Source organism: Lagenorhynchus albirostris, chromosome 3 (assembly GCF_949774975.1).
Source record: "Lagenorhynchus albirostris chromosome 3, mLagAlb1.1, whole genome shotgun sequence".
NCBI classification, from domain to species: domain Eukaryota; kingdom Metazoa; phylum Chordata; class Mammalia; order Artiodactyla; family Delphinidae; genus Lagenorhynchus; species Lagenorhynchus albirostris.
Genome location: NC_083097.1, coordinates 34,623,731 through 34,649,293, shown reverse-complemented (window position 1 = coordinate 34,649,293; position 25,563 = coordinate 34,623,731). Strand labels below are relative to the sequence as shown.

General features: G+C 40.7%; 1 protein-coding gene across 1 annotated transcript in view; it reads left to right on the top strand.

The window, feature by feature from the left end:
• OXCT1 (3-oxoacid CoA-transferase 1) overlaps window positions 1-25,563 on the top strand; it is a 150,736-nt gene that overhangs the window by 2,017 nt on the left and 123,156 nt on the right. Inside the window, exons 2-4 of the mRNA XM_060147002.1 lie at window positions 2,115-2,223; window positions 11,135-11,225; window positions 15,760-15,895. Coding sequence (XP_060002985.1) covers window positions 2,115-2,223; window positions 11,135-11,225; window positions 15,760-15,895 — 336 coding nt within the window. The remainder of the gene's footprint in view (window positions 1-2,114; window positions 2,224-11,134; window positions 11,226-15,759; window positions 15,896-25,563) is intronic.

Sequence of the window (25,563 nt, the reverse complement as noted above, 5' to 3'; positions counted from 1 at the left end):
ACATACCCAACAGGTAAAATGAGATAGGTTTTTTTCTTTTTTATTTATGGTAAACATGTCTTTCAAACTTGAGTTTGCATCAGAATTACCTGGAGGCTTTATTAAATAGATTGCTGTGTTCATCCCCAGAATTTCTGATTTAGTAAGTCCTGGCTGGAGCCCCGTACTCTGCATTAATAAGTTCCCAGTTGATAATGCTTCAGGTCTGAGGACTGCACTTTCAGAGCCATTGCCATTGACTTCGACTAAAATAGACTGTTGACTTAAAAAATATATATATATGCACAATGTGAGAGTTGCGAGTTAAGTTTTATTTCGGGCAAAATGAGGACTGCAGCCCAGGAGACAGCATTTCAGATAACTCTGAAACTGCTCGGAGGAGTCCAGGGGAGGGGCCAGGATATTTAGAAGTTTTGCTACAAAGAGCAGGTAATTGGGAACGTCAAAAGATTGTTGTTAAATAAAGAAAACCAGATATCTCAAGTTAAGGAATTTAGCCCTTTTTTTCTCTGTATGGGAAGATGCAAGAGTCTGGGCTCACTGAAATCACTCCTTTGATATGCACCTATCTGGGGCCTGTATTTTTACATCCTGAGTTTCCTCAGGGCTCCCTGCAGGGAGTGGCAGCAATCTGATGGCTGCTAGATGGTAGGTATTCTTTTCAGCCCTGAGTTTTTTCAGGGCTCATCAGCTCACATTGGAGGGCTTGCAATCGCTGGTGACGGTGACATTCTTTGTTTACTAATATGGCAGGAAATATTCAATTTCTCAACCTACTTATTCAGACTATCAAACTTTTAATTTCTAAGATTAAAAATATGTTTTTGTGTGTATGTGTGTGTTAAGACAGAATCAAATAATTCCTTGCTACTTGAGGGTAGGGAAGAGGAGAAAGCTGTAACTCAAGCCCTTTCCTTTCTATCCCCGCCTCTACTTACTTCCCCCGTGTTTGGGCAGTATGCCAGTGTATACCAAGCTCCTCATCTGACCTTGACCAAGGTTGAAATTTAAAAGGACAAAGGTCATTTGGGCAACCTATACCTTTGCAGGTCTCATTTGACTTTCAGTATAGTTCTCTTAAATTTTCTTTTGTATTAATTGACACTTTTTATGAAAGGAGTTTTTGGAGGAAGAAAAGAATGACAGAGCTCGTTTTTGCTGCTAAAAGGACCCCCTCGGGTTCTCTGTCTGGGAGACTGATAGGCCGTGGATGTGAGTTTACAACCTCATGGATGTGAGTTTACAACCTCGTTGGGCTGGATAAGGGACAGCATCTCAGGAGTCAGGTGTCATTCTCTCTACTCCCTCTCTTTTTAGGTTGACTATATAATGAGAATAAAGGAGAGAGGATGTTGAGTATGAGTGATTGATTACATCACAATCGACTTTATTACTTTTTCCTGTCCATATTGTAGACGAAGTGTAAAGAGGGAAACAGTTTAAAACTGATGGTGAATGCTCGCTAGATAGCCTGATTTGCAACAAATAGTACACTGGGGTAAGACTAACCCTGCCTCTCTTGCAGATAACAGTTTGCTACTTTTCTCCAGCATCCATAAACTTCAGGCCCCTTAAGGGAATGAGTTTTTTGGTGTGCTGTTCTTTACTTGTCCTTTCAGGAGGCATTCTTTGACACCCAAGATTGGATCAGGGTCCAAATATGTAGTATTTGTAGTATTGAGAGCAACAGTTGTGTCTTAATCCTTACTATCGATAGATTGAAATAAATAGTGCAGAACTTGGCACATAAATTTTGTCACAGTAAATATTTGTTGGTTGTGTTGCTATCAGAAATTGATGCTTGATGACACTGATATTGTGAATTTGAGTCCCAGTGTACAGGTTATCTACTTTCTTTCACTCTTCCGAGGGGCCGCAAATGACACAGAGTTTTCCTTATATAATAAAAGATATTGATCATAAGGGGATTCTGGTGATAATCTGTGGATAGAGTATGTCCATCCTACTCCTAAGATGAACTACTTACAGCCCAACTCTTTCAAAGATGAGCTAGTGAAATTGTATAGATAAAAATTGAATACATCGCTATACATGGAAAGCGAACGCATGCTTCCAAATGTTTATTCACTTAAAAATGTTTTTTAATGTTTTAGGGATGTGTTTGCTACTTTTCAACCAGCACACGTCGCCATACCAAATTTTATATGGATCCAGTGGAAGCGGTAAAAGACGTCCCTGATGGTGCAACAGTACTGGTTGGTGGTGAGTAATAGTATTGTTTTTCTTTTTATGGTAACAGCCTTATGTTTTTAGCAAAGCAGGGAAATTACAATGGCAAAGTATGTATATTAGAAATGCCAATTATTTTCTTGCTTAGTTAATAAATGCCAAATATTGGAAATGCCAATTATTTTATTATTTATTCATTATCTTATTTTTATTTATTAATTACATATTATCTATTTTTTATTAGTGTCCCCTTCCTGAAAGCTCAGCAAGGTTTACCTTTTCTTTCCTTTTGTGTTTCTTTTTCTATTATTTTGAAAAGCTGATGCCTTAAATGGTGGTATCTTATTAGTAGTTTTGAAAAATCCGTAGATTCTTGGGAATTCATTGATCTCATCAGCCCACAGCTAGTCACTCTTTTTGTTTCTCCTCATTTTATGAGTTTGAGAGCACATATGCCTCTATCTATTAGTGAGTCTCCCAAGGTCTTTGCTTCTCTTTGTTTAGAGTATCTTTTAGCACCACTGTCTCACACTCATAATTGCTTTACAATGGTGTGTTAGTTTCTGCTTTATAACAAAGTGAATCAGTTATACATGTACATATGTTCCCATATCTCTTGCCTCTTGTGTCTCCCTCCCTCCCACCCTCCCTATCCCACCCCTCTAGGTGGTCACAAACCACCTAGCTGATCTCCCTGTGTTATGCGGCTGCTTCCCACTAGCTATCTGTTTTACATTTGGTAGTGTATATATGTCCATGCCACTCTCTCACTTTGTCACAGCTTACCCATCCCCCTCCCCATATCCTCAAGTCCATTCTCTAGTAGGTCTGTGTCTTTATTCCTGTTTTACCCCTAGGTTCTTCATGACATTTTTTTTTCTTAAATTCCATATATATGTGTTAGCATACGGTATTTGTCTTTCTCTTTCTGACTTACTTTGCTCTGTATGACAGACTCTAGGTCCATCCACCTCATTACAAATAGCTCGATTTCGTTTCTTTTTATGGCTGAGTAATATTCCATTGTATATATGTGATACAGCTTCTTTATCCATTCATCCAATGATGGACACTTAGGTTGTTTCCATCTCCTGGCTATTGTAAATAGAGCTGCAATGAACATTTTGGTACATGACTCTTTTTGAATTATGGCTTTCTCAGGGTATATGCCCAGTAGTGGGATTGCTGGGTCATATGGTAGTTCTATTTGTAGTTTTTTAAGGAACCTCCATACTGTTCTCCATAGTGGCTGTACCAATTCACATTCCCACCAGCAGTGCAAGCGTGTTCCCTTTTCTCCACACCCTCTCCAGCATTTATTGTTTCTCGATTTTTTGATGATGGCCATTCTGACTGGTGTGAGATGATATCTCATTGTAGTTTTGATTTGCATTTCTCTAATGATTAATGATGTTGAGAATTCTTTCATGTGTTTGTTGCCAGTCTGTATATCTTCTTTGGAGAAATGTCTATTTAGGTCTTCTGCCCATTTTGTTTTTTTGTTATTGAGCTGCATGAGCTGCTTGTAAATTTTGGAAATTAATCCTTTGTCAGTTGCTTCATTTGCAAATATTTTCTCCCATTCTGAGGGTTGTCTTTTGGTCTTGTTTATGGTTCCCTTTGCTGTGCAAAAGCTTTGAAGTTTCATTAGGTCCCATTTGTTTATTATTGTTTTTATTTCCATTTCTCTAGGAAGTGGGTCAAAAAGGATCTTGCTGTGATTTATGTCCTAGAGTGTTCTGCCTATGTTTTCCTCTAAAAGTTTGATAGTTTCTGGCCTTACATTTAGGTCTTTAATCCATTTTGAGCTTATTTTTGTGTATGGTATTAGGGAGTGATCTAATCTCATACTTTTACATGTACCTGTCCAGTTTTCCCAGCAGCACTTATTGAAGAGGCTGTCCTTTCTCCACTGTACATTCCTGCCTCCTTTATCAAAGATAAGGTGACCATATGTGCGTGGGTGTATCTCTGGGCTTTCTAGCCTGTTCCATTGATCTGTCTTTCTGTTTTTGTGCCAGTACCATACTGTCTTGATTACTGTAGCTTTGTAGTATAGTCTGAAGTCAGGGAGCATGATTCCTCCAGCTCCGTTTTTCTTTCTCAAGATTGCTTTGGCTATTCGGAGGCTTTTGTGTTTCCATACGAATTGTGAAATTTTTTGTTGTAGTTCTGTGAAAAATGCCAGTGGTAATTTGGTAGGGATTGCATTGAATCTGTAGATTGCTTTGGGTAGTAGAGACATTTTCACAATGTTGATTCTTCCAATCCAAGAACATGGTATATCTCTCCATCTATTTGTATCATCTTTAATTTCTTTCATCAGTGTCTTATAATTTTCTGCATACAGGTCTTTTGCCTCCGTACGTGGGTTTATTCCTAGATTTTTTTTTTTTTTTTTTTTGCGGTACACGGGCCTCTCACTGTCACAGCCCCTCCCATTGCAGAAGCACAGGCTCCATACGCACAGGGCCAACGGCCACGGCTCACGGGCCCAGCTGTTCTGTTGGCACACAGGATCCTCCCGGACCAGGGCACAAACCCGTGTCCCCTGCATCGGCAAGCGGACTCCCAACCACTGCGCCACCAGGGAAGCCCCTATTCCTAGACATTTTATTCTTTTTGTTGCAAGGGTAAATGGGAGTGTTTTCTTGATTTCACTTTCAGATTTTTCATCATTAGTGTATAGGAATGCCAGAGATTTCTGTGCATTAATTTTGTATCCTGCCACTTTACCAAATTCACTGATTAGCTCTAGTAGTTTTCTGGTAGCATCTTTAGGATTCTCTATGTATAGTATCATGTCATCTGCAAACAGTGACAGCTTTACTTCTTCTTTTCCGATTTGGATTCCTTTTATTTCCTTTTCTTCTCTGATTGCTGTGGCTAAAACTTCCAAAACTATGTGGAATAAGAGAGGTGAGAGTGGGCAACCTTGTCTCGTTCCTGATCTTAGTGGAAATGCTTTCAGTTTTTCACCATTGAGGACGATGTTGGCTGTGGGTTTGTCATATATGGCCTTTATTATGTTGAGGAAAGTTCCCTTTATGCCTACTTTCTGCAGGGTTTTTATCATAAATGGGTGTTAAATTTTGTTGAAAGTTTTCTCTGCATCTATTGAGATGACCATAGGGTTTTTCTCCTTCAATTTGTTAATATGGTGTATCACGTTGATTGGTTTGCGTATATTGAAGAATCCTTGCATTCCTGGAATAAACCCCACTTGATCATGGTGTATGATCCTTTTAATGTGCTGTTGGATTCTGTTTGCTAGTATTTTGTTGAGGATTTTTGTGTCTATGTTCATCAGTGATATAGGCCTGTAGTTTTCTTTCTTTGTGACATCCTTGTCTGGTTTTGGTATCAGGGTGATGGTGGCCTCGTAGAATGAGTTTGGGAGTGTTCCTCCCTCTGCTATATTTTGGAAGAGTTTGAGAAGGATAGGTGTTACCTCTTCTCCAAATGTTTGATAGAATTCGCCTGTGAAGCCATCTGATCCTGGGCTTTTGTCTGTTGGAAGATTTTTACTCACAGTTTCAATTTCAGTGCTTGTGATTGGTCTGTTCATATTTTCTATTTCTTCCTGATTCAGTCTCGGAAGGTTATGCATTTCTAAGTATTTCTCCATTTCTTCCAGGTTGTCCATTTTATTGGCATAGAGTTGCTTGTAGTAATCTCTTATGATCCTTTGTATTTCTGCAGTGTCAATTGTTACTTCTCCTTTTTCATTTCAAATTCTATTGATTTGAGTCTTCTCCTTTTTTTCTAGATGAGTCTGGCTAATGGTTTATCAATTTTATTTATCTTCTCAAAGAACCAGCTTTTAGTTTTATTGATCTTTGCTATTGCTTCCTTCATTTCTTTTTCATTTATTTCTGATCTGATTTTTATTATTTCTTTCCCTCTGCTAACTTTGAGGTTTATTTGTTCTTCTTTCTCTAATTGCTTTATGTGCAAGGTTAGGTTGTTTATTCAAGATGTTTGCTGTTTTTAAGGTAGGATTGTATTGCTATAAACTTCCCTCTTAGAACTGCTTTTGCTGCATCCCATAGGTTTTGGGTAGTCATGCGTTCATTGTCATTTGTTTCTTGGTATTTTTTTATTTCCTTTTTGATTTCTTCAGTGATCACTTCGTTATTAAGTAGTGTATTGTTTAGCCTCCATGTGTTTGTATTTTTTACAGATCTTTTCCTGTAATTGATATCTAGTCTCATAGCGTTGTGGTCAGAAAAGATACTTGATACAGTTTCAATTTTTTTAAATTTACCAAGGCTTGATTTGTGACCCAAGATATGATCTATCCTGGAGAATGTTCCATGAGCACTTGAGAAAAATGTGTATTCTGTTGTTTTTGGATGGAATGTCCTATATATATCAATTAAGTCCATCTTGTTTAATGTATCATCTAAAGCTTGTGTTTCCTTATTTATTTTCATTTTGGATGATCTGTCCATTGGTGAAAGTGGGGTGTTAAAGTCCCCTACTATGAGTGTGTTACTGTCGATTTCCCCTTTTATGGCTGTTAGTATTTGCCTTATGTATTGAAGTGCTCCTATGTTGGGTACATAAATACTTACAATTGTTATATCTTCTTCTTGGATCGATCCCTTGATCATTATGTAGTGTCCTTCTTTGTCTCTTCTAATAGTCTTTATTTTAAAGTTTCTTTTGTCTGATATGAGATTTGCTACTCCAGCTTTCTTTTGGTTTCCATTTGCATGGAATATCTTTTTCCATCCCCTCACTTTCAGTCTGTACGTGTCCCTAGGTCTGAAGTGGGTCTTCTGTAGACAACATTTATACAGGTCTTGGTTTTGTATCCATTCAGCCAGTCTGTGTCTTTTGGTGGGAGCGTTTAATCCATTTACGTTTAAGGTAATTATTGATATGTATGTTCCCATTCCCATTTTCTTAATTATTTTGGGTTTGTTATTGTAGGTCTTTTCCTTCTCTTGTGTTTCTTGTCTAGAGAAGGTCCTTTAGCATTTGTTGTAAGGCTGGTTTGGTGGTGCTGAACTCTCTCAGCTTTTGCTTGTCTGTAAAGGTTTTAATTTCCCCATCAAATCTGAATGAGATCCTTGCTGGCAGAGTAATCTTGGTTGTAGGTTTTTCTCCTTCATCACTTTAAATATGTCCTGCGAGTCCCTTTTGGCTTGCAGTGTTTCTGCTGAAAGATCAGCTGTTAACCTTATGGGGATTCCCTTGTGTGTTATTTTTTGTTTTTCCCTTGCTGATTTTAATATGTTTTCTTTGTATTTAATTTTTGACAGTTTGATTAATATGTGTCTTGGCATGTTTCTCCTTGGATTTATCCTGTATGGGACTCTCTGTGCTTCCTGGACTTGATTAACTATTTCCTTTCCCATATTAGGGAAGTTTTCAAGTATAATCTCTTCAAATATTTTCTCAGTCCCTTTCTTTTTCTCTTCTTCTGGAACCCCAATAATTCGAATGTTGGTGCATTCATTGTTGTCCCAGCGGTCTCTGAGACTGTCCTCAGATCTTTTCATTCTTTTTTCTTTATTCTGTTCTGCAGTAGTTATTTCCACTATTTTATATTCCAGGTCACTTATCCATTCTTCTGCCTCAGTTATTCTGCTATTGATCCCTTCCAGAGTATTTTGAATTTCATTTATTGTGTTGTTCATCGTTGCTTGTTTCCTCTTTAGTTCTTCTAGGTCCTTGTTAAAAGTTTCTTGCATTTTGTCTATTCTCTTTCCAAGATTTTAGATCATCTTTACTATCATTATTCTGAATTCTTTTTCAGGTAGACTGCCTATTTCCTCTTCATTTGTTAGGTCTGATGGGTTTTTATGTCTCTCCTTCATCTGCTGTGTGTTTTTCTGTCTTCTCATTTTGCTTATCTTACCGTGTTTGGGGTCTCCTTTTTGCAGGCTGCAGGTTCGTAGTTCCCGTTGTTTTTGGTATCTGTCCCCAGTGTCTAAGGTTGGTTCAGTGTGTTGTGTAGGCTTCCTGTTGGAGGAGACTAGTGCCTGTGTTCTTGTGGATGAGGCTGGATCTTGTCTTTCTGGTGGGCAGGTCCATGTCTGGTGGTTTGTTTTGGGGTGTCTGTGGACTTATTATGATTTTAGGCAGCCTCTCTGCTAATGGGTGGGGTTGTGTTCCTGTCTTGCTAGTTGTTTGGCATAGGATGTCCAGCACTGTAGCTTGCTGGTCGTTGAGTGAAGCTGGATGTTGGTGTTGAGATGGAGATCTCTGGGAGATTTTCGCCATTTGATATTAGGTGGAGCTGGGAGGTGTCTTGTGGACCAGTGTCCTGAAGTTGGCTCTCCCACCTCAGAGGCACAGCACTGACTCCTGGCTGCAGCACCAAGAGCCTTTCATCCACATGGCTCAGAATAAAAGGGAGAAAAATTAGAAAGAAAGAGGCTAAAAGAAAATAAAGTAAGGTAAAATAAAATAAAGTTATTGAAATAAAAAAGTATTAGGAAAAAGAAATTTTTTAAGTTAAAAAAAAAAAAAAACCGAAGAAAAACGGACGTATAGAACCCTAGGAGAAATGGTGAAAGCAAAGGTATACAGACAAAATCTCCCACAGGAGCAGACACTCACAAAAAGAGGAAAAGGGGAAAAAATAATAAATCTTGCTCTCAAAGTCCACCTCCGCAATTTGGGATGATTTCTTGTGTATTCAGGTATTCCTCAGATGCAAGGTACATCAAGTTGATTGTGGAGATTTAATCCACTGCTCCTGAGGCTGCTGGGAGAGATTTCCCTTTCTCTTCTTTGTTTGCAAAGCTCCCGCGGTTCAGCTTTGGATTTGGCCCCGCCTCTGCGTGTAGGTCGCCGGAGGGCTTCTGTTCTTCACTCAGACAGGATGGGGTTAAAGGAACCGCTGACTCGGGGGCTCTGGCTCACTCAGGCCCGGGGGAGAGAGGGCCACGGAGTGCGGGGCAAGCCTGCAGCGGCAGAGGCCGGTGTGACGTTGCACCAGCCTGAGGCGCGCCGTGCATTCTCGTGGGGAAGTTGTCCCTGGATCCCGGGACCCTGACAGTGGCGGGCTGCACAGGCTACCCGGAAGGGAGGTGGGGATAGTGACCTGTGCTCGCACACAGGCTTCTTGGTGGTGGCAGCAGCAGCCTTAGCGTCTCACGCTCGTCTCTGGGGTCTGCTCTGTTAGCCGCAGTTCGCGCCCGTCTCTGGATCTCCTTTAAGCAGCGCTCTTAATCCCCTCTCCTCGAGCACCAGGAAACAAAGAGGGAAGAAAAAGTCTCTTGCCTCTTTGTCAGGCCCAGACTTTTTCCCAGACTCCCTCCCGTCTAGCCATGGTGCACTAACCCCTTCAAGCTGTGTTCACACTGATCCTACCGAAGCCCGAGCCTCAGCTCCCAGACCCGCCCGCCCCGGTGGTGCGCAGACAAGCCTCTCAGGCTGGTTAATGCTGGTTGGCACCGATCCTCTGTGCAGGAATCTCCCTGCTTTTCCCTCCGCAACCCTGTGGCTGTGCTCTCCTCCGCGGCCCTGAAGCTCCCCTCCTCCGCCACCCGCAGTCTCCGCCCGCGAAGGGGCTTCTAGTGTGTGGAAACCTTTCCTCCTTCACTGGTCCCTCCCACTGGTGCAGGGCCCGTCCCTATTCTTTGTCTCTGTTTTTTCTTTTTTGTTTTGCCCTACCCAGGTACGTGGGGAGTTTCTTGCCTTTTGGGAGGTCTGAGGTCTTCTGCCAGCGTTCAGTAGGTGTTCTGTAGCAGTTGTTCCACGTGTAGAAGTATTTCTGATGTATCTGTGGGGCGGAAGGTGATCCCCGCGTCTTACTCTTCTGTCATCTTCCCCCCCTCTCTATCCTGATTCTTATATTGTACATTTCTTTGGATTTCTTGGCCTTGGTCACAAAAATCAAGGCTTATTTTTAAGCCTGCTCTTCATTCATTCATTCATTCAACTCAGCAGTCTTTGGACTTTAGACCCAATACCATTTGAGGAATTGTGGAAGATGTAAGGAAATGAGTCATTGGCTTAGGCTTCTAGATCTGCAAAATCAACTCAGGCATATAAAAGAAACATGCTTGAAAAAGTGACTGTACAAAGGTTCAATTTTAAAGTGGGAAAATAATAGATATGTAGTTAAGTGCAAGAAGAACAACGTGTAGCCGTATTAGCATGTTGCACTTGGCCTTATACTTATGAATCAAGACTTGACAGTGATGTCTGGTACTATATAACGATGTAAAACATTTGGATACAGCTGTATGACTATTTATTTTATCTTTTCTGAGGTTAATTTGTGCTTTTATTTGCCAGTAGACTTAACCAACGTGGCCTGCCAACTTTTTTGATCTAAAAGACACATTTTACATCACAATCCAACAAACACACACACATATAAAACGTGTACATATATAAGTGAAACAGAAGTTTTGCCAAAAATGTCTATCCTGAGTGTTAATTCTTTTTTTTTTTGAGACTTTTTTTTAAGCAGTTTTAGGTTTACAACAAAATGGACAGGAAGGTACAGAAATTCCCCATGACCCGCCTCCCCACACATGCATAGCTATTATCAAGAGTGGTAGCTTTTTTTTTTTCTTAAGCCAGGGATGAACTGCCTTGGCACATCATAATCAACAAGTTCACAGTTCATCTTAAGTTTCACTTTAACGAAGTGAATAGTATTGCATGTTCTATGGGTTTGGACAAAAGTATAATGACATATATCCATCATTATAATGTCATACAAAGTATGTCACTGCTCATAAAAACTTACGTACTCTGTGTATTCATCTCCCCCCTCCCCTCAAATTCCTGGCACCAGGAATTTGATCTTTTTATTGTGTATTTATTAAGTTGCTGAGATATGCCTGTGCATTTTGCTTAGTAGGTCTAATAATGTGTTGGTATATTTTCTTTTTTATTAAAAAGAATGACACATACATTCCCTAAAAGAACATTACCCTCTACACAAATTGTTTATCTTTTTGGCTCATTATAGGTTTTGGGTTATGTGGAATTCCAGAGAATCTTATAGGAGCTTTGCTAAAGACTGGAGTAAAAGGACTAACTGCAGTCAGCAACAATGCAGGGTAAGCGTGCATTTTTAACAATTGGCTTGAAAGAAATGACAGTCCTCCATGATACTGAAATGAAGTCTATCAGTGAAATGAAAAATTTCCCTATTGACAAGAGCAGTATGCTCGAGGATCAAAAGATAATGTTAATTGGGACTTCCGCCACAGTCCAGTGGTTAAGACTCCGCGCTTCCACTGCAGGGGGCATGGGTTTGATCAGGGAAACCAAGATCCTGCAATGAAAAAAAAAAGTATGTTCAAATTGAGTCCTTCATTTTAAAATTTAAAGCGGTTCCTTTATGTTGTATATTATTGTAGATCTTTATTTATAAAGGAAGATGGACATCCATTTGAAATCTGTTTCAAGTCTTCTTTTGGTTATGCCCTTACCCTAGATTATACATAAAGAGCACATCAATCATTACAAATGTTGCTGGTCTTGGTAAAAGGAGGAGGGTATGCAGCTGGCACTTAAGCCAGTAGGCTCACATATCAAAATGGTCAAAAATGAGCCATAACATTTTAATGATGAATGGCCTGCATATTAAGATATATTTAGTTATCAAGGAAAAAGCTATTTTTGTGCAAAATGGTAAACTGTCAGCTCTCTTTTAATAATGAAAGACTTTAAAGATCTTAAAAATTAAATTAACCGAATTGGCAGTTAGTTTAGTCTGTTATCATAAATGCAATTTAGAAGAAATAGCACAGATTATTTAGGAAACAAAACTGATGTACATTTTTGCTCATTTTTTCCTTTGCTGAGTTTATTTATGCTATTATTTACATTTGGAAGGCTCTCCACTTCTCTGCCTATCCACATCTTTCCCATCTTACAGAAGAAGCCCTATCTAATTATAGAACTGCTCTAGCCTTCATTGATCTTTCCCCTTTCTGAATTTTTTGGAGATGGTTAGCCTTTCTTTGTGTACTGAATTGTATTTATTATCTGATGTATATTACAGGCCAATCCTGCTACTTGGAGTAGTTTTCTTTTTTCTTTTTATTTATTTTTTGGCTGCTTCACGCGGCATGCGGGATCTTAGTTCCCCCACCAGGGATCAAACCTGCGCCCCCTGCAGTGGAATCATAGAGTCTTAACCACTGGACCGCCAGGGAAGTCCATAGAGTAGTTTTCTATTTCCTGCTATGCTTAGCCTATCGTCTCAGAATCACCGAGAGTTGGAGCTGGACGGGATTGTAGAGATCATCTGTTCCAGTTCCCTCATTTAACAGGGGAAACTCATCTGTAATCCGGGAAGTAACTTGTTCATGATCACTTGATATTTCTTAAACACATCCTGTACCCTTTGAGCTGACTTTATATTTATTAAAAATACTTTAGATTATCAGTACTTGGTTGGGTTTTCCTGTTAGCTCAGTGCTTACAAGGAGTGGTGTAGATCAATGTAAACTTTTGATGCAGAGTAGGTACCGATAACCTACTTCGCTGAACTCAAAGAAGGCACTTTGCACACCCTCATTGGAAGTTGATTCTCATTATTAGAGGAGTTTAAATCCTTGAGGTCTATAGGGATGAGGCCTTTGTTTTGATCCTTAGAGTCAGATAAATGAGGACAACTTAGCATCACTTTATTGGAGGACCAACGACATGGTTTGAGTTGTTGGGTAAAATGTAGAGAACATGGAATTAAAAGTAATGGTCATCACCAATACGTGGAATCGAAAAGAATGATACAAATGAACTTATTTACAAAACGGAAATAGACTCACAGACATAGAAAACAAACTTATGGTTACCAAAGGGGAAAGGGGGTAGGGGAGGGATAAATTAGGAGTTTGGGATTAACAGATATATACTACTATATGTAAAGTAGATAAACAAGGACCTACTGTATAGCACAGGGAACTATATTTAATATCTTGTAACAACCTATAATGGAAAAGAATCTGAAAAAGAATGTATATGAATATATAACCAAATCACTTTGCTGTACACCTGAAACTAATACATTGTAAATCAACTGTACTTCAATTAAAAAAAAAAAGAAGTAATGGCTATTTTCTCCTAAGACTCCATCTATATAAGTTCTGCCTGAATTGGAAGTCTTTCCAAAGCTCAGGATTCCTGATTGTCTACTTTTGTTTTATTTGCTTTTAATGATCACTAAGACCTGTTGGCCTGAGGTACCACTTACTTTGCTATGGAGTATTAACTGTCAGTCTTGATACGACAAACCCTACCTTAGGATCATTCAGATGAATTAATACTTTGATATGGATTGATTAGGAAGGCAGGAAAATTGCAGATGTTCCTTTGATCTTTGGAAGACTTTGACATGTGAATTACAAGCCTGTATAAACCAAAAGTTTCACGATATGCTATATATCAACCAATTAAATCACAGAGCCCAGGGAAGAATAGGTGTGCTATATTAGTTATTTTCATTTCCTTGTGACAAGGTAATTTTGGATTACAGTTCTTGAAGGTGGGGATTTAGACAACTCCAAGGGCAGCCCCACTTCCATGTAGAAGACTAATAAATACTAACAGGTACTATGTGCAGCACTCCTCCCATATCCATGATTTTGCTTTACGTGGTTTCAGTTATCTATGGTCAACCTTGGTCTGAAAATATTAAATGGAAAATTCCAGAAATAAACAATTCATAAGTTTTAAGTTACAGGCTATTCTGAGTACTGTGATGAAGTCTCGGGCCCTCCTGCTCTGTCTTGCCCTGGATGTGAATCATACCTTTGTCCAGTGTACCCCTCCAGTTGGTCACTTAGTAGCCACCCTGGTTATCAGATCCATGGTCATCAGATCCACTGTTGCTGTATCCCCGGTTATCAGATCCATGATCTGTATCGCAGTGCTTGTGTCCAAGGAACCCTTTCTTTACTTAATAATGGCCCCCAAGTGCAAGATTATTATTAACAGTGGAGAGCTGTTTCCTCCAGCCCTGGGCCTGATGGGTTGAGGGGAGGGGGCTGTTTGGACCCAGAAGAAAGCCTTATGGAGAGGGCTATCCAATGTGCTGCAGCCTGCCAGGGAGAGAGCCAAGGGAATAGATGTCCTGCTGCCATTCTCCCCCCAACCCCCCCCAACCCCCCTGGTGGTGCCTTACACTGGCTGAACCCAGTCAGCAATGGATGGGCCCAATCAGAAGCCAGAGGGCAGGGCACCCCATCATTCAGTCTACACGGGGCAGCTGCCCCAGGCTAGAGGTTGGGGAATGGATACAGAGGGACACATAGCAAATATCTAGCATGAAGACTTGATGATTTTCATTTTTATTACAAAGGAGCCAGTGAGGAGGGGGAAAGTGAAATCAAGCAATAAATTCATTTGACAAATGGTCAACAGGTGTTTATGTAGAACCCTATCTGGAGGAAAAGTTTCCAAGAGAGATGGAAAGGCCAGTTCAAGGCCCCTAGACAAGATGTCTGGTATGTTTGAGGAACTGTAAGGAGGCCAGAAGAGGTAGAGAAGAGAGCAAAAAGGAAAATGGGAGGAGTGAGGTCAGAGGTGTGAAAGGGCATTCCATCCCATCCCAGGGGGTCTTGCAGTCCACTCTAGAGACATTTGCTTTTACTCTAAATAAATGGGTACCAAGGCAGGGTTTTGAGCAGAGCAGTGACATGATCTGACATATTTTATTTTATACTTGTATTTTTGGTTGTCATTTTATGAGTAGATCGTAGCAGGCAGGGTTAGAAACAAGAAAGGTTACTGCAGTATCCGGGAAAGAGATGGGCCGGTCCCAGAGAGGGAGTGAGAAATGCTCAGATTCTAGATAGATTCTGAAGGTAGAGTCAGGATTTTCCAATAAAGTTGCTGTGGAATGTGTGTGTCAGAGATCACACCATGAATTTTGTTCTGAAGTAGTGAGGATGGGGCTGCCATCAGATGAGATGAAGAAGGCTGCAGATGGAGCTGAATTGAGGGGAACAGAATTGTTTACCTGAAGAACTGAACGCCTAGCTAGATAGTAATTAGCAGTAGGTAAAAAACAAACAAAAAACGGTAAAGCGTTTTGTGTAATGTTTTGCAAGACCGACTTTTTAGTGATTTGTAGCCCTCTAGTGGACAAGTGTGTTATCAATTTTCAGGGAATTTTCACATCTCAAAAATGCACTCTTGAAAATACTTGTTATTTAGGCTTTAGTTTTCTTTTGAACCAAGTAAGAATAAATCATGCAGGTATTTCTTTTACACTCATGGTGGGTGGGAAATGTTATTAGATTCAATATTGGAAGCTAGGACTATAAAACAAGTCTATCAGGAGGTTGACAGTTACCTGTTACCTGAACTACTTTAAGGTATTCAGTGTGTCAGGACAGTTGGGGGGAGGTTAGAGGCTTGGAAATGCATTCTGAGAATTAGGAAAGAGTTAGTTGAGCGGGAATGGCCACTTGTGGGCATGAGAATGAGGAGGGAGAGTGAAGTCGAAGTTGGGAGAAAAGGAGGTTGTCAGGAGAAATGTGAGTGGTTTGTCATACAAAATTTCAAGTTTTTGAATGTAAGTGAGATTAATATTCTATCAGATGTCCCTTTGATTGTAAGCTGCTTGCATTTTCCTTCTAGGGTTGACAACTTTGGTTTGGGCCTTTTACTTCGATCCAAGCAGATAAAACGCATGGTCTCTTCGTATGTGGGTGAAAATGCAGAATTTGAACGACAGTATTTATCTGGTGAATTAGAAGTAGAGCTGACACCTCAGGTAAAAAAATTTTTTTTTTTTTTACAATACTAATTTATTTTAAAATATACCTTTTTCCTCCTAGAAATTTCATTGTGTAAGAGAGGTAAGGTAGAATGATCTTTTGCCAAACCAAGGAATTGTGTTTATAGGTCATACCTCTTGCTTGCTAGAGAACTATTTTGTTGCTGTGCACTGAAAAAGAAGGTGAAAATATCTAGGCTTCAGGATAAAATTTTAAGTTTGGCACTATAATGTATATTTCATTTGAGCATGCAAAAGAAATTGCTGGGATGTTTGATGATTGTCCTAAAAGTCAATTCCTATGAATCACAGAATTAGAAATTTGTGGGGAATCTGGTCTTGCTGAGACATAGGACAGTAAAGGCCATGGAGGGACTACATCACAGACTAAGTGCTGGGATCAGAGCCCAGGTGTCTAGAGAGCTGATGCCATTACAAAGGAAGCAGTGATTGCAATTAATCTAGCAAGTTTCTGCTCACTTTATACACCATTTCCTCTCCTAACTGATTGAAGAGTTTGTCACTGAGCAAAGTTTTTGAAGCCATATGAGTAAAACAAGGGTCTATAGGTTGTATACATTACTCTTCCATTTTGACATGGTCTGCCTTCATCTCTGAAACTGAGCCCACCACACTGCTTTATTTTGTCAACAGAATGTATTATTACCACTAACTTCATCAAATTGGTAATAATGTAATATAGCAGAATTTTTAAAAATTCAATCATTAAATCACTGTATATGCTTATCTGGAGAGAGCAGGCATGGGAGAACTGTTTTTTCTACCTGAAGCTTCACAGTGATTTTCCAAGTCACACCTGATCACTCTACAGTGTTGGCATCTGTGCCTCTCATAGCATTACACATGCTTGATTTATCCAATCTTCATTTAAAGTTTTTTGAGAATAACAAAATGTGTACTATCTTCATCGCTTGTGCCACTTTTACAAAATACCACAGACTGGGTGGCTTAGAAAAGAGAAATTTATTTCTCACTGTTATGGTGGCTGAGAAGTACAAGATCAAGGTACAGGCTGATTTGGTTCTTGGTGGGGGGAGGGGAGAGAGGGAGAGGGACAGTGAGAGGCAGAGGGAGAGTACGTGCAAGTGAGTGCTCTAGGGTCTCTTATTACAAGGACACTAATCCTCTTTGATCAGGGCCCCACCTTTATGACCTCATTTAACCTTGTTGCACGTTGGGGGTTAGGGCTTCAACATGTGAATTTTGGGAGTGGGGGGAACACAAATCCGTCCATAGCATATAGTTTTCATCTTCACATTATAGTTTGAGGTAACATATCCTTTGAGTTTGGAGCTATTGAAAATTAACTTTACAATTACCTTTTTTATCTTTTTTTTCCTTTTTTTGACTGTGCTGGGTCTTCATTGCGGTACGTGGGCTTGTCTAGTTGTGGCACACGCGCTCTAGAGTGCGCAGGCTCAGTAGTTGCAGCACACGGGCTTCTCTCTAGTTGTGGCGCATGGGCTTAGTTGCCCCATGGCATGTGGGATCTTAGTTCCCTTACCGGGGATCGAACCTGCGTCCCCTGCATTGGAAGGTGGATTCTTAACCACTGGACCACCAGGGAAGTCCCTGCCTTTTTTTTTTTTTTTTCTCTTTTTTTTTTTTTATTTTATTTTTTTTAACATCTTTATTGGAGTATAATTGCTTTACAATGGTATGTTAGCTTCAGCTTCACAACAAAATGAATCAGTTATATACATACATATTCCCATATCTCTTCCCGCTTGCGTCTCCCTCCCTCCCACCCTCCCTATCCCACCCCTCCAGGCGGTCACAAAGCACCGAGCTGATCTCCCTGTGCTATGCGGCTGCTTCCCACAAGCTATCTACCTTACGTTTGGTAGTGTATATATGTCCATGCCTCTTTATCGCTTTGTCACCGTTTAGCCTTCCCCCTCCCCATAACCTCAAGTCCATTCTCTAATAAGTCTGTGTCTTTATTCCTGTTTCACCCCTAGGTTTTTCATGACATTTTTTTTTTTAAATTCCATATATATGTGTTAGCATACGGTATTTGTCTCTCTCTTTCTGACTTACTTCACTCTGTATGACAGACTCTAGGTCTATCCACCTCATTACAAATAGCTCAATTTCGTCTCTTTTTATGGCTGAGTAATATTCCATTGTATATATGTGCCACATCTTCTTTATCCATTCATCCGATGATGGACACTTAGGTTGTTTCCATCTCCGGGCTATTGTAAATAGAGCTGCAATGAACATTTTGGTACATGTCTCTTTTTGAATTATGGTTTTCTCAGGGTATATGCCCAGTAGTGGGATTGCTGGGTCATATGGTAGTTCTATTTGTAGCTTTTTAAGGAACCTCCATACTGTTCTCCACAGTGGCTGTATCAATTTACATTCCCACCAACAGTGTAAGAGGGTTCCCTTTTCTCCACACCCTCTCCAGCATTTATTGTTTCTAGATTTTTTGATGATGGCCATTCTGACTGGTGTGAGATGATATCTCATTGTAGTTTTGATTTGCATTTCTCTCATGATTAGTGATGTTGAGCATTCTTTCATGTGTTTGTTGGCACTCTGTATATCTTCTTTGGAGAAATGTCTATTTAGGTCTTCTGCCCATTTTTGGATTGGGTTGTTTGTTTTTTTGTTATTAAGCTGCATGAGCTGCTTATAAATTTTGGAGATCAATCCTTTGTCAGTTGCTTCATTTGCAAATATTTTCTCCCATTCTGAGGGTTGTCTTTTGGTCTTCTTTATGGTTTCCTTTGCTGCGCAAAAGCTTTTAAGTTTCATTAGGTCCCATTTGTTCACTCTTGTTTTTATTTCCATTTCTCTAGGAGGTGGGTCAAAAAGGACCTTGCTGTGATTTATGTCATAGAGTGTTCTGCCTATGTTTTCCTCTAAGAGTTTGATAGTTTCTGGCCTTACATTTAGGTCTTTAATCCATTTTGAGCTTATTTTTATGTATGGTGTTAGGGAGTGATCTAATTTCATACCCTTACATGTAGCTGTCCAGTTTTCCCAGCACCACTTATTGAATAGGCTGTCCTTTCTCCACTGTACATTTCTGCCTCCTTTGTCAAAGATAAGGTGACCATATGTGCGTGGGTTTATCTCTGGGCTTTCTATCCTGTTCCATTGATCTATCTTTCTGTTTTTGTGCCAGTACCATACCGTCTTGATAACTGTAGCTTTGTAGTATAGTCTGAAGTCTGGGAGCCTGATTCCTCCAGTTCCTTCTTTTGTTCTCAAAATTGCTTTGGCTATTCGGGGTCTTTTGTGTTTCCATACAAATTGCAAAATTTTTTGTTCTAGTTCTGTGAAAAATGCCAGTGGTAGTTTGATAGGGATTGCATTGAATCTATAGATTGCTTTCGGTAGTAGAGTCATTTTCACAATGTTGATTCTTCCAATCCAAGAACATGGTATATCTCTCCATCTATTTGTATCATCTTTAATTTCTTTCATCAGTGTCTTATAATTTTCTGCATACAGATCTTTTGTCTCCTTAGGTAGGTTTATTCCTAGATATTTTATTCTTTTTGTTGCAATGGTAAATGGGAGTGTTTTCTTGATTTCACTTTCAGATTTTTCATCATTAGTATATAGGAATGCCAGAGATTTCTGTGCATTAATTTTGTATCCTGCCACTTTACCAAATTCATTGATTAGCTCTAGTAGTTTTCTGGTAGCATCTTTAGGGTTCTCTATGTATAGGATCATGTCATCTGCAAACAGTGACAGCTTTACTTCTTCTTTTCCGATTTGGATTCCTTTTATTTCCTTTTCTTCTCTGATTGCTGTGGCTAAAACTTCCAGAACTATGTTGAATAAGAGTGGTGAGAGTGGGCAACCTTGTCTTGTTCCCGATCTTAGTGGAAATGCTTTCAGTTTTTCACCATTGAGGATGATGTTTGCTGTGGGCTTGTCATATATGGCCTTTATTATGTTGAGGAAAGTTCCCTCTATGCCTACTTTCTGCAGGGTTTTTATCATAAATGGGTGTTGAATTTTGTCAAAAGCTTTCTCTGCATCTATTGAGATGATCATATGGTTTTTCTCCTTCAGTTTGTTAATATGGTTTATCACATTGATAGATTTGCGTATATTGAAGAATCCTTGCATTCCTGGAATAAACCCCACTTGATCATGGTGTATGATCCTTTTAATGTGCTGTTGGATTCTGTTTGCTAGTATTTTGTTGAGGATTTTTGCATCTATGTTCATCAGTGATATTGGCCTGTAGTTTTCTTTCTTTGTGACATCCTTGTCTGGTTTTGGTATCAAGGTGATGGTGGCCTCGTAGAAGGAGTTTGGGAGTGTTCCTCCCTCTGCTATATTTTGGAAGAGTTTGAGAAGGATAGGTGTTAGCTCTTCTCTAAATGTTTGATAGAATTCGCCTGTGAAGCCATCTGGTCCTGGGCTTTTCTTTGTTGGAAGATTTTTAATCACAGTTTCAATTTCAGTGCTTGTGATTGGTCTGTTCATATTTTCTATTTCTTCCTGATTCAGTCTTGGCAGGTTGTGCATTTCCAAGAATTTGTCCATTTCTTCCAGATTGTCCATTTTATTGGCATAGAGTTGCTTGTAGTAATCTCTCATGATCTCTTTTATTTCTGCAGTGTCAGTTGTTACCTCTCCTTTTTCATTTCTAATTCTATTGATTTGAGTCTTCTCCCTTTTTTTCTTGATGAGTCTGGCTAGTGGTTTATCTATTTTGTTTATCTTCTCAAAGAACCAGCTTTTAGTTTTATTGATCTTTGCTATTGTTTCCTTCATTTCTTTTTCATTTATTTCTGATCTGATTTTTATGATTTCTTTCCTTCTGCTAGCTTTGGGGTTTTTTTGTTCTTCTTTCTCTAATTGCTTGAGGTGCAAGGTTAGGTTGTTTATTCGAGATGTTTCCTGCTTCTTAAGGTGGGCTTGTATTGCTATAAACTTCCCCCTTAGAACTGCTTTTGCTGCATCCCACAGGTTTTGGGTCATTGTGTCTCCATTGTCGTTTGTTTCTAGGTATTTTTTGATTTCCTCTTTGATTTCTTCAGTGGTCACTTCATTATTAAGTAGTGTATTGTTTAGCCTCCATGTGTTTGTATTTTTTACAGATCTTTTCCTGTAATTGATATCTAGTCTCATGGCGTTGTGGTCAGAAAAGATACTTGATACAATTTCAATTTTCTTAAATTTACCAAGGCTTGATTTGTGACCCAAGATATGATCTATCCTGGAGAATGTTCCATGAGCACTTGAGAAAAATGTGTATTCTGTTGTTTTTGGATGGAATGTCCTATAAATATCAATTAACTCCATCTCATTTAATGTATCATTTAAAGCTTGTGTTTCCTTATTTATTTTCATTTTGGATGATCTGTCCATTGGTGAAAGTGGGGTGTTAAAGTCCCCTACTATGAATGTGTTACTGTCGATTTCCCCTTTTATGGTTGTCAGTATTTGCCTTATGTATTGAGGTGCACCTAAGTTGGGTGCATAAATATTTACAATTGTTATATCTTCCTCTTGGATCGATCCCTTGATCATTATGTAGTGTCCTTCTTTGTCTCTTCTAATAGTCTTTGTTTTAAAGTCTATTTTGTCTGATATGAGAATTGCTACTCCAGCTTTCTTTTGGTTTCCATTTGCATGAAATACCTTTTTCCATCCCCTTACTTTCAGTCTGTATGTGTCTCTAGGTCTGAAGTGGGTCTCTTGTAGACAGCAAATATATGGGTCTTGTTTTTGTATCCATTCAGCCAGTCTGTGTCTTTTGGTGGGAGCATTTAGTCCATTTACATTTAAGGTAATTATCGATATGTGTGTTCCTATTCCCATTTTCTTAATTGTTTTGGGTTCGTTATTGTAGGTCCTTTCCTTCTTTTGTGTTTCTTGCCTAGAGAAGTTCCTTTAGCAGTTGTTGTAGAGCTGGTTTGGTGGTGCTGAACTCTCTCAGCTTTTGCTTGTCTGTAAAGGTTTTAATTTCTCCATCAAATCTGAATGAGATCCTTGCTGGGTAAAGTAATCTTGGTTGCAGGTTTTTCTCCTTCAACACTTTCAATATGTCCTGCCACTCCCTTCTGGCTTGCAGAGTTTCTGCTGAAAGATCAGCTGTTAACCTTATGGGGATTCCCTTGTGTGTTATTTGTTGTTTTTCCCTTGCTGCTTTTAATATGTTTTCTTTGTATTTAATTTTTGACAGTTTGATTAATATGTGTCTTGGCGTATTTCTCCTTGGATTTATCCTGTATGGGACTCTCTGTGCTTCCTGGACTTGATTAACTATTTCTTTTCCCATATTAGGGAAGTTTTCAACTATAATCTCTTCAAATATTTTCTCAGTCCCTTTCTTTTTCTCTTTTTCTTCTGGAACCCCTATAATTCGAATGTTGGTGCGTTTAATGTTGTCCCAGAGGTCTCTGAGACTGTCCTCAGTTCTTTTCATTCTTTTTTCTTTTTTCTGCTCTGCAGTAGTTATTTCCACTATTTTATCTTCCAGGTCACTTATCCGTTCTTCTGCCTCAGTTATTCTGCTATTGATCCCATCTAGAGTACTTTTAATTTCATTTATTGTGTTGTTCATCGTTGCTTCTTTCATCTTTAGTTCTTCTAGGTCCTTGTTAACTGATTCTTGCAATTTGTCCATTCTATTGTCCATTCTATCTCCAAGATTTTGGATCAACCTTACTATCATTATTCTGAATTCTTTTTCAGGTAGACTGCCTATTTCCTCTTCATTTGTTAGGTCTGGTGGGTTTTTATCTTGCTCCTTCATCTGCTGTGTGTTTTTCTGTCTTTTCATTTGCTTATCTTACTGTGTTTGGGGTCTCCTTTTTTGCAGGCTGAAGGTTCGTAGTTCCTGTTGTTTTTTGTGTCTGTCCCCAGTGGCTAAGGTTGGTTCAGTGGGTTGTGTAGGCTTCCTGGTGGAGGGTACTAGTGCCTGTGTTCTGGTGTATGAGGCTGGATCTTGTCTTTCTGGTGGGCAGGTCCACGTCTGGTGGTGTGTTTTGGGGTGTCTGTAGCCTTACTATGATTTTGGGCAGCCTCTCTGCTAATGGGTGGGGTTGTGTTCCTGTCTTGCTAGTTGTTTGGCATAGGATGTCCAGCACTGTAGCTTGCTGGTCGTTGAGTGAAGCTGGGTGCTGGTGTTGAGATGGAGATCTCTCGGAGATTTTTGCTGTTTGATATTACGTGCAGCTGGGAGGCCTCTTGTGGACCAGTGTCCTGAAGTTGGCTCTCCCACCTCAGAGGCACAGCACTGACTCCTGGCTGCAGCACCAAGAGCCTTTCATCCACAGGGCTCCTTAATTTGGGATGATTCGTTGTCTATTCAGGTATTCCACAGATGCAGGGTATATCAAGTTGATTGTGGAGCTTTAATCCGCCGCTTCTGAGGCTGCTGGGAGAGATTTCCCTTTCTCTTCTTTGTTCTGACAGTTCCCAGGGGCTCAGCTTTGGATTTGGCCCCGCCTGTGCGTGTAGGTCGCCGGAGGGCGTCTGTTCTTTGCTCAGACAGGACGGGGTTAAAGGAGCCGCTGATTCGGAGGCTCTGGCTCACCCAGGCCGGGGGGGTAGGGAGGGTCACGGAGTGCGGGGCGGGCCTGCAGCGGCAGAGGCCGGCGTGACGCTGCAGCCTGAGGGCGCCGTGCGCTCTCCCGGGGGAGCCGTCCCTGGATCCCGGGACCCTGGCAGTGGCGGGCTGCAGAGGCTCCCCGGAAGGGCGTGTGGCTAGTGACCTGTGCTCGCACACAGGCCTCCTGACGGCGGCAGCAGCGGCCTCAGCGTCCCATGTCCGTCTCTGGGCTCCGCAATCTTAGCCGCGGCTCGCGCCCGTCCCTGGAGCCCTCTCAAGCAGCGCTCTTAATCCCCTCTCCTCGTGCACCAGGAAACAAAGAGGGACGTAAAAGTCTCTTGCCTCTTCGGCAGGTCCAGACCCCTCCCCGGACTCTCTCCCGGCCAGCCGCGTGGCGCACCAACGCCCTGCAGGCTGTGTTCACGCCGCCAACCTCAGTCCTGTCCCGGCGCTCCGACAAAAGCTGGAGCCTCAGCTCCCAGTCCCGCCCGCCCCAGCGGGCGAGCAGACAAGCCTCTCGGCTGGTGAGTGCCGGTCGGCCCGATCCTCTGCGCTGGAATCTGTCCGCTTTGCCCTCCGCACCCCTGTTGCTGTGTTCTCCTCCGCGGCTCCCAAGCTCCCCCACTCCGCCTCCCGAAGTCTCCACCCGCGAAGGGGCTTCCTAGTGTGTGGACACTTTTCCTCCTTCACACCAGCTCTCTCCCGCTGGTGCAGGACCCGTCCCTATCCTTTTGTCTCTGTTTAGTTTTTTCTTTTGCCCTAACCAGGTACGTGGGGGGTTCCTTGCCTTTTGGGAGGTCTGAGGTCTTCTGCCAGCGTTCAGTAGGTGCTCCGTAGGAGTTGTTCCACGCGTAGATGTACTTCTGGTGTATCTGTGGAGAGGAAGGTGATCTCCGCGTCTTACTCTTCCGCCATCTTCCCTAGGTAGATCCCTGCCTTTTTTTTTTATCTTTTGCATTATCCCTTATTTTGTCAGAGGGCATATACATGGGAAAGGAACTTCCTTAATATTTCTTTCACATTCTTCCTTTAAGCTGAAAGAAGTCAGAATTTCCTGCCCCAGTTTAGTGGTGCATGAGTAAACATTGGCTCTAGGAACTCGTTTTGCAGCCTGAGAGCCAGGGAGGAAGTGCTGATGAAGTGGTAGGGATTAGGACTCCCTTGGGGGTTGGATGTGGGGTCTTGGTGGTACCTGCAGGGGGCCTGTATGTGGCAATAGTCGATTTTCATGCCTTTGCCCAGTTGGGCAAAGAGGAGTATAGTATTCAGGGAGGGTGGACATAAAAAATATTTTAAAGTAGGGAGTGTTATTATGGTTGTTTTGATGATTTAATTTTTGTGGATGTTATTAACTTAAAATACCCAAAGTGCAGGGAAGAGTCACCTCTGTCCATCAGTTAGAACAGAGAACCAGGTATCTGGAAGGTTTTCATTTATGTCACAGGTCCATCCTTCCTCAGAATATCCCGCCTATTCCAAATGACTCAGTGTCTGAAATCCCAGCTGTTAGTCCCTTCTTTGAGTTTAGTATTTAAAGGCCCCAGTTCAAGTGGAAACTTGTTTTCAGGTTGGGACAATATTAACACACCATCATTAATATCTAAACCTAGGGAATTCCCTGGCAGTCCAGTGGTTAGGGCTCTGTGCTTCCACTGCAGGGGGCACGGGTTCGGTCCCTGGTTGGGGAGCTAAGATCGCACAAGCCACGTGACACAGCCAAAACAAAACAAAACAAAACAAAATCTGAACCTATTCTTACTACTGGTTAGTTAGTCAGTTATCTAGTCTGAATATGATGTAGCTAGACCGTAACAAGATGTTTCACATTAGGGAGCGTGTCAGGAAACGTCCGGGTCCAGAGTTATTACCCTGTGGGAAAACCAGGTGGAAAGGCAGGTGGTGGTGGAAGAGCTGGGGAAATTAGGTTTGAAATCACTGATCCCTAGAAGGGGGACAAAGATGATCAGAAGAAGATACAAAAAAACTTTACATATAGCTGTTCCTACTCTGAAACAAAATTTGAATCTCTCTTGGCTTTTTAAAAACCATTTTACCTGTATGTCATACTCTTTGCCTAGCTTGAATTTTTCCTTAGTTAGATAATGTA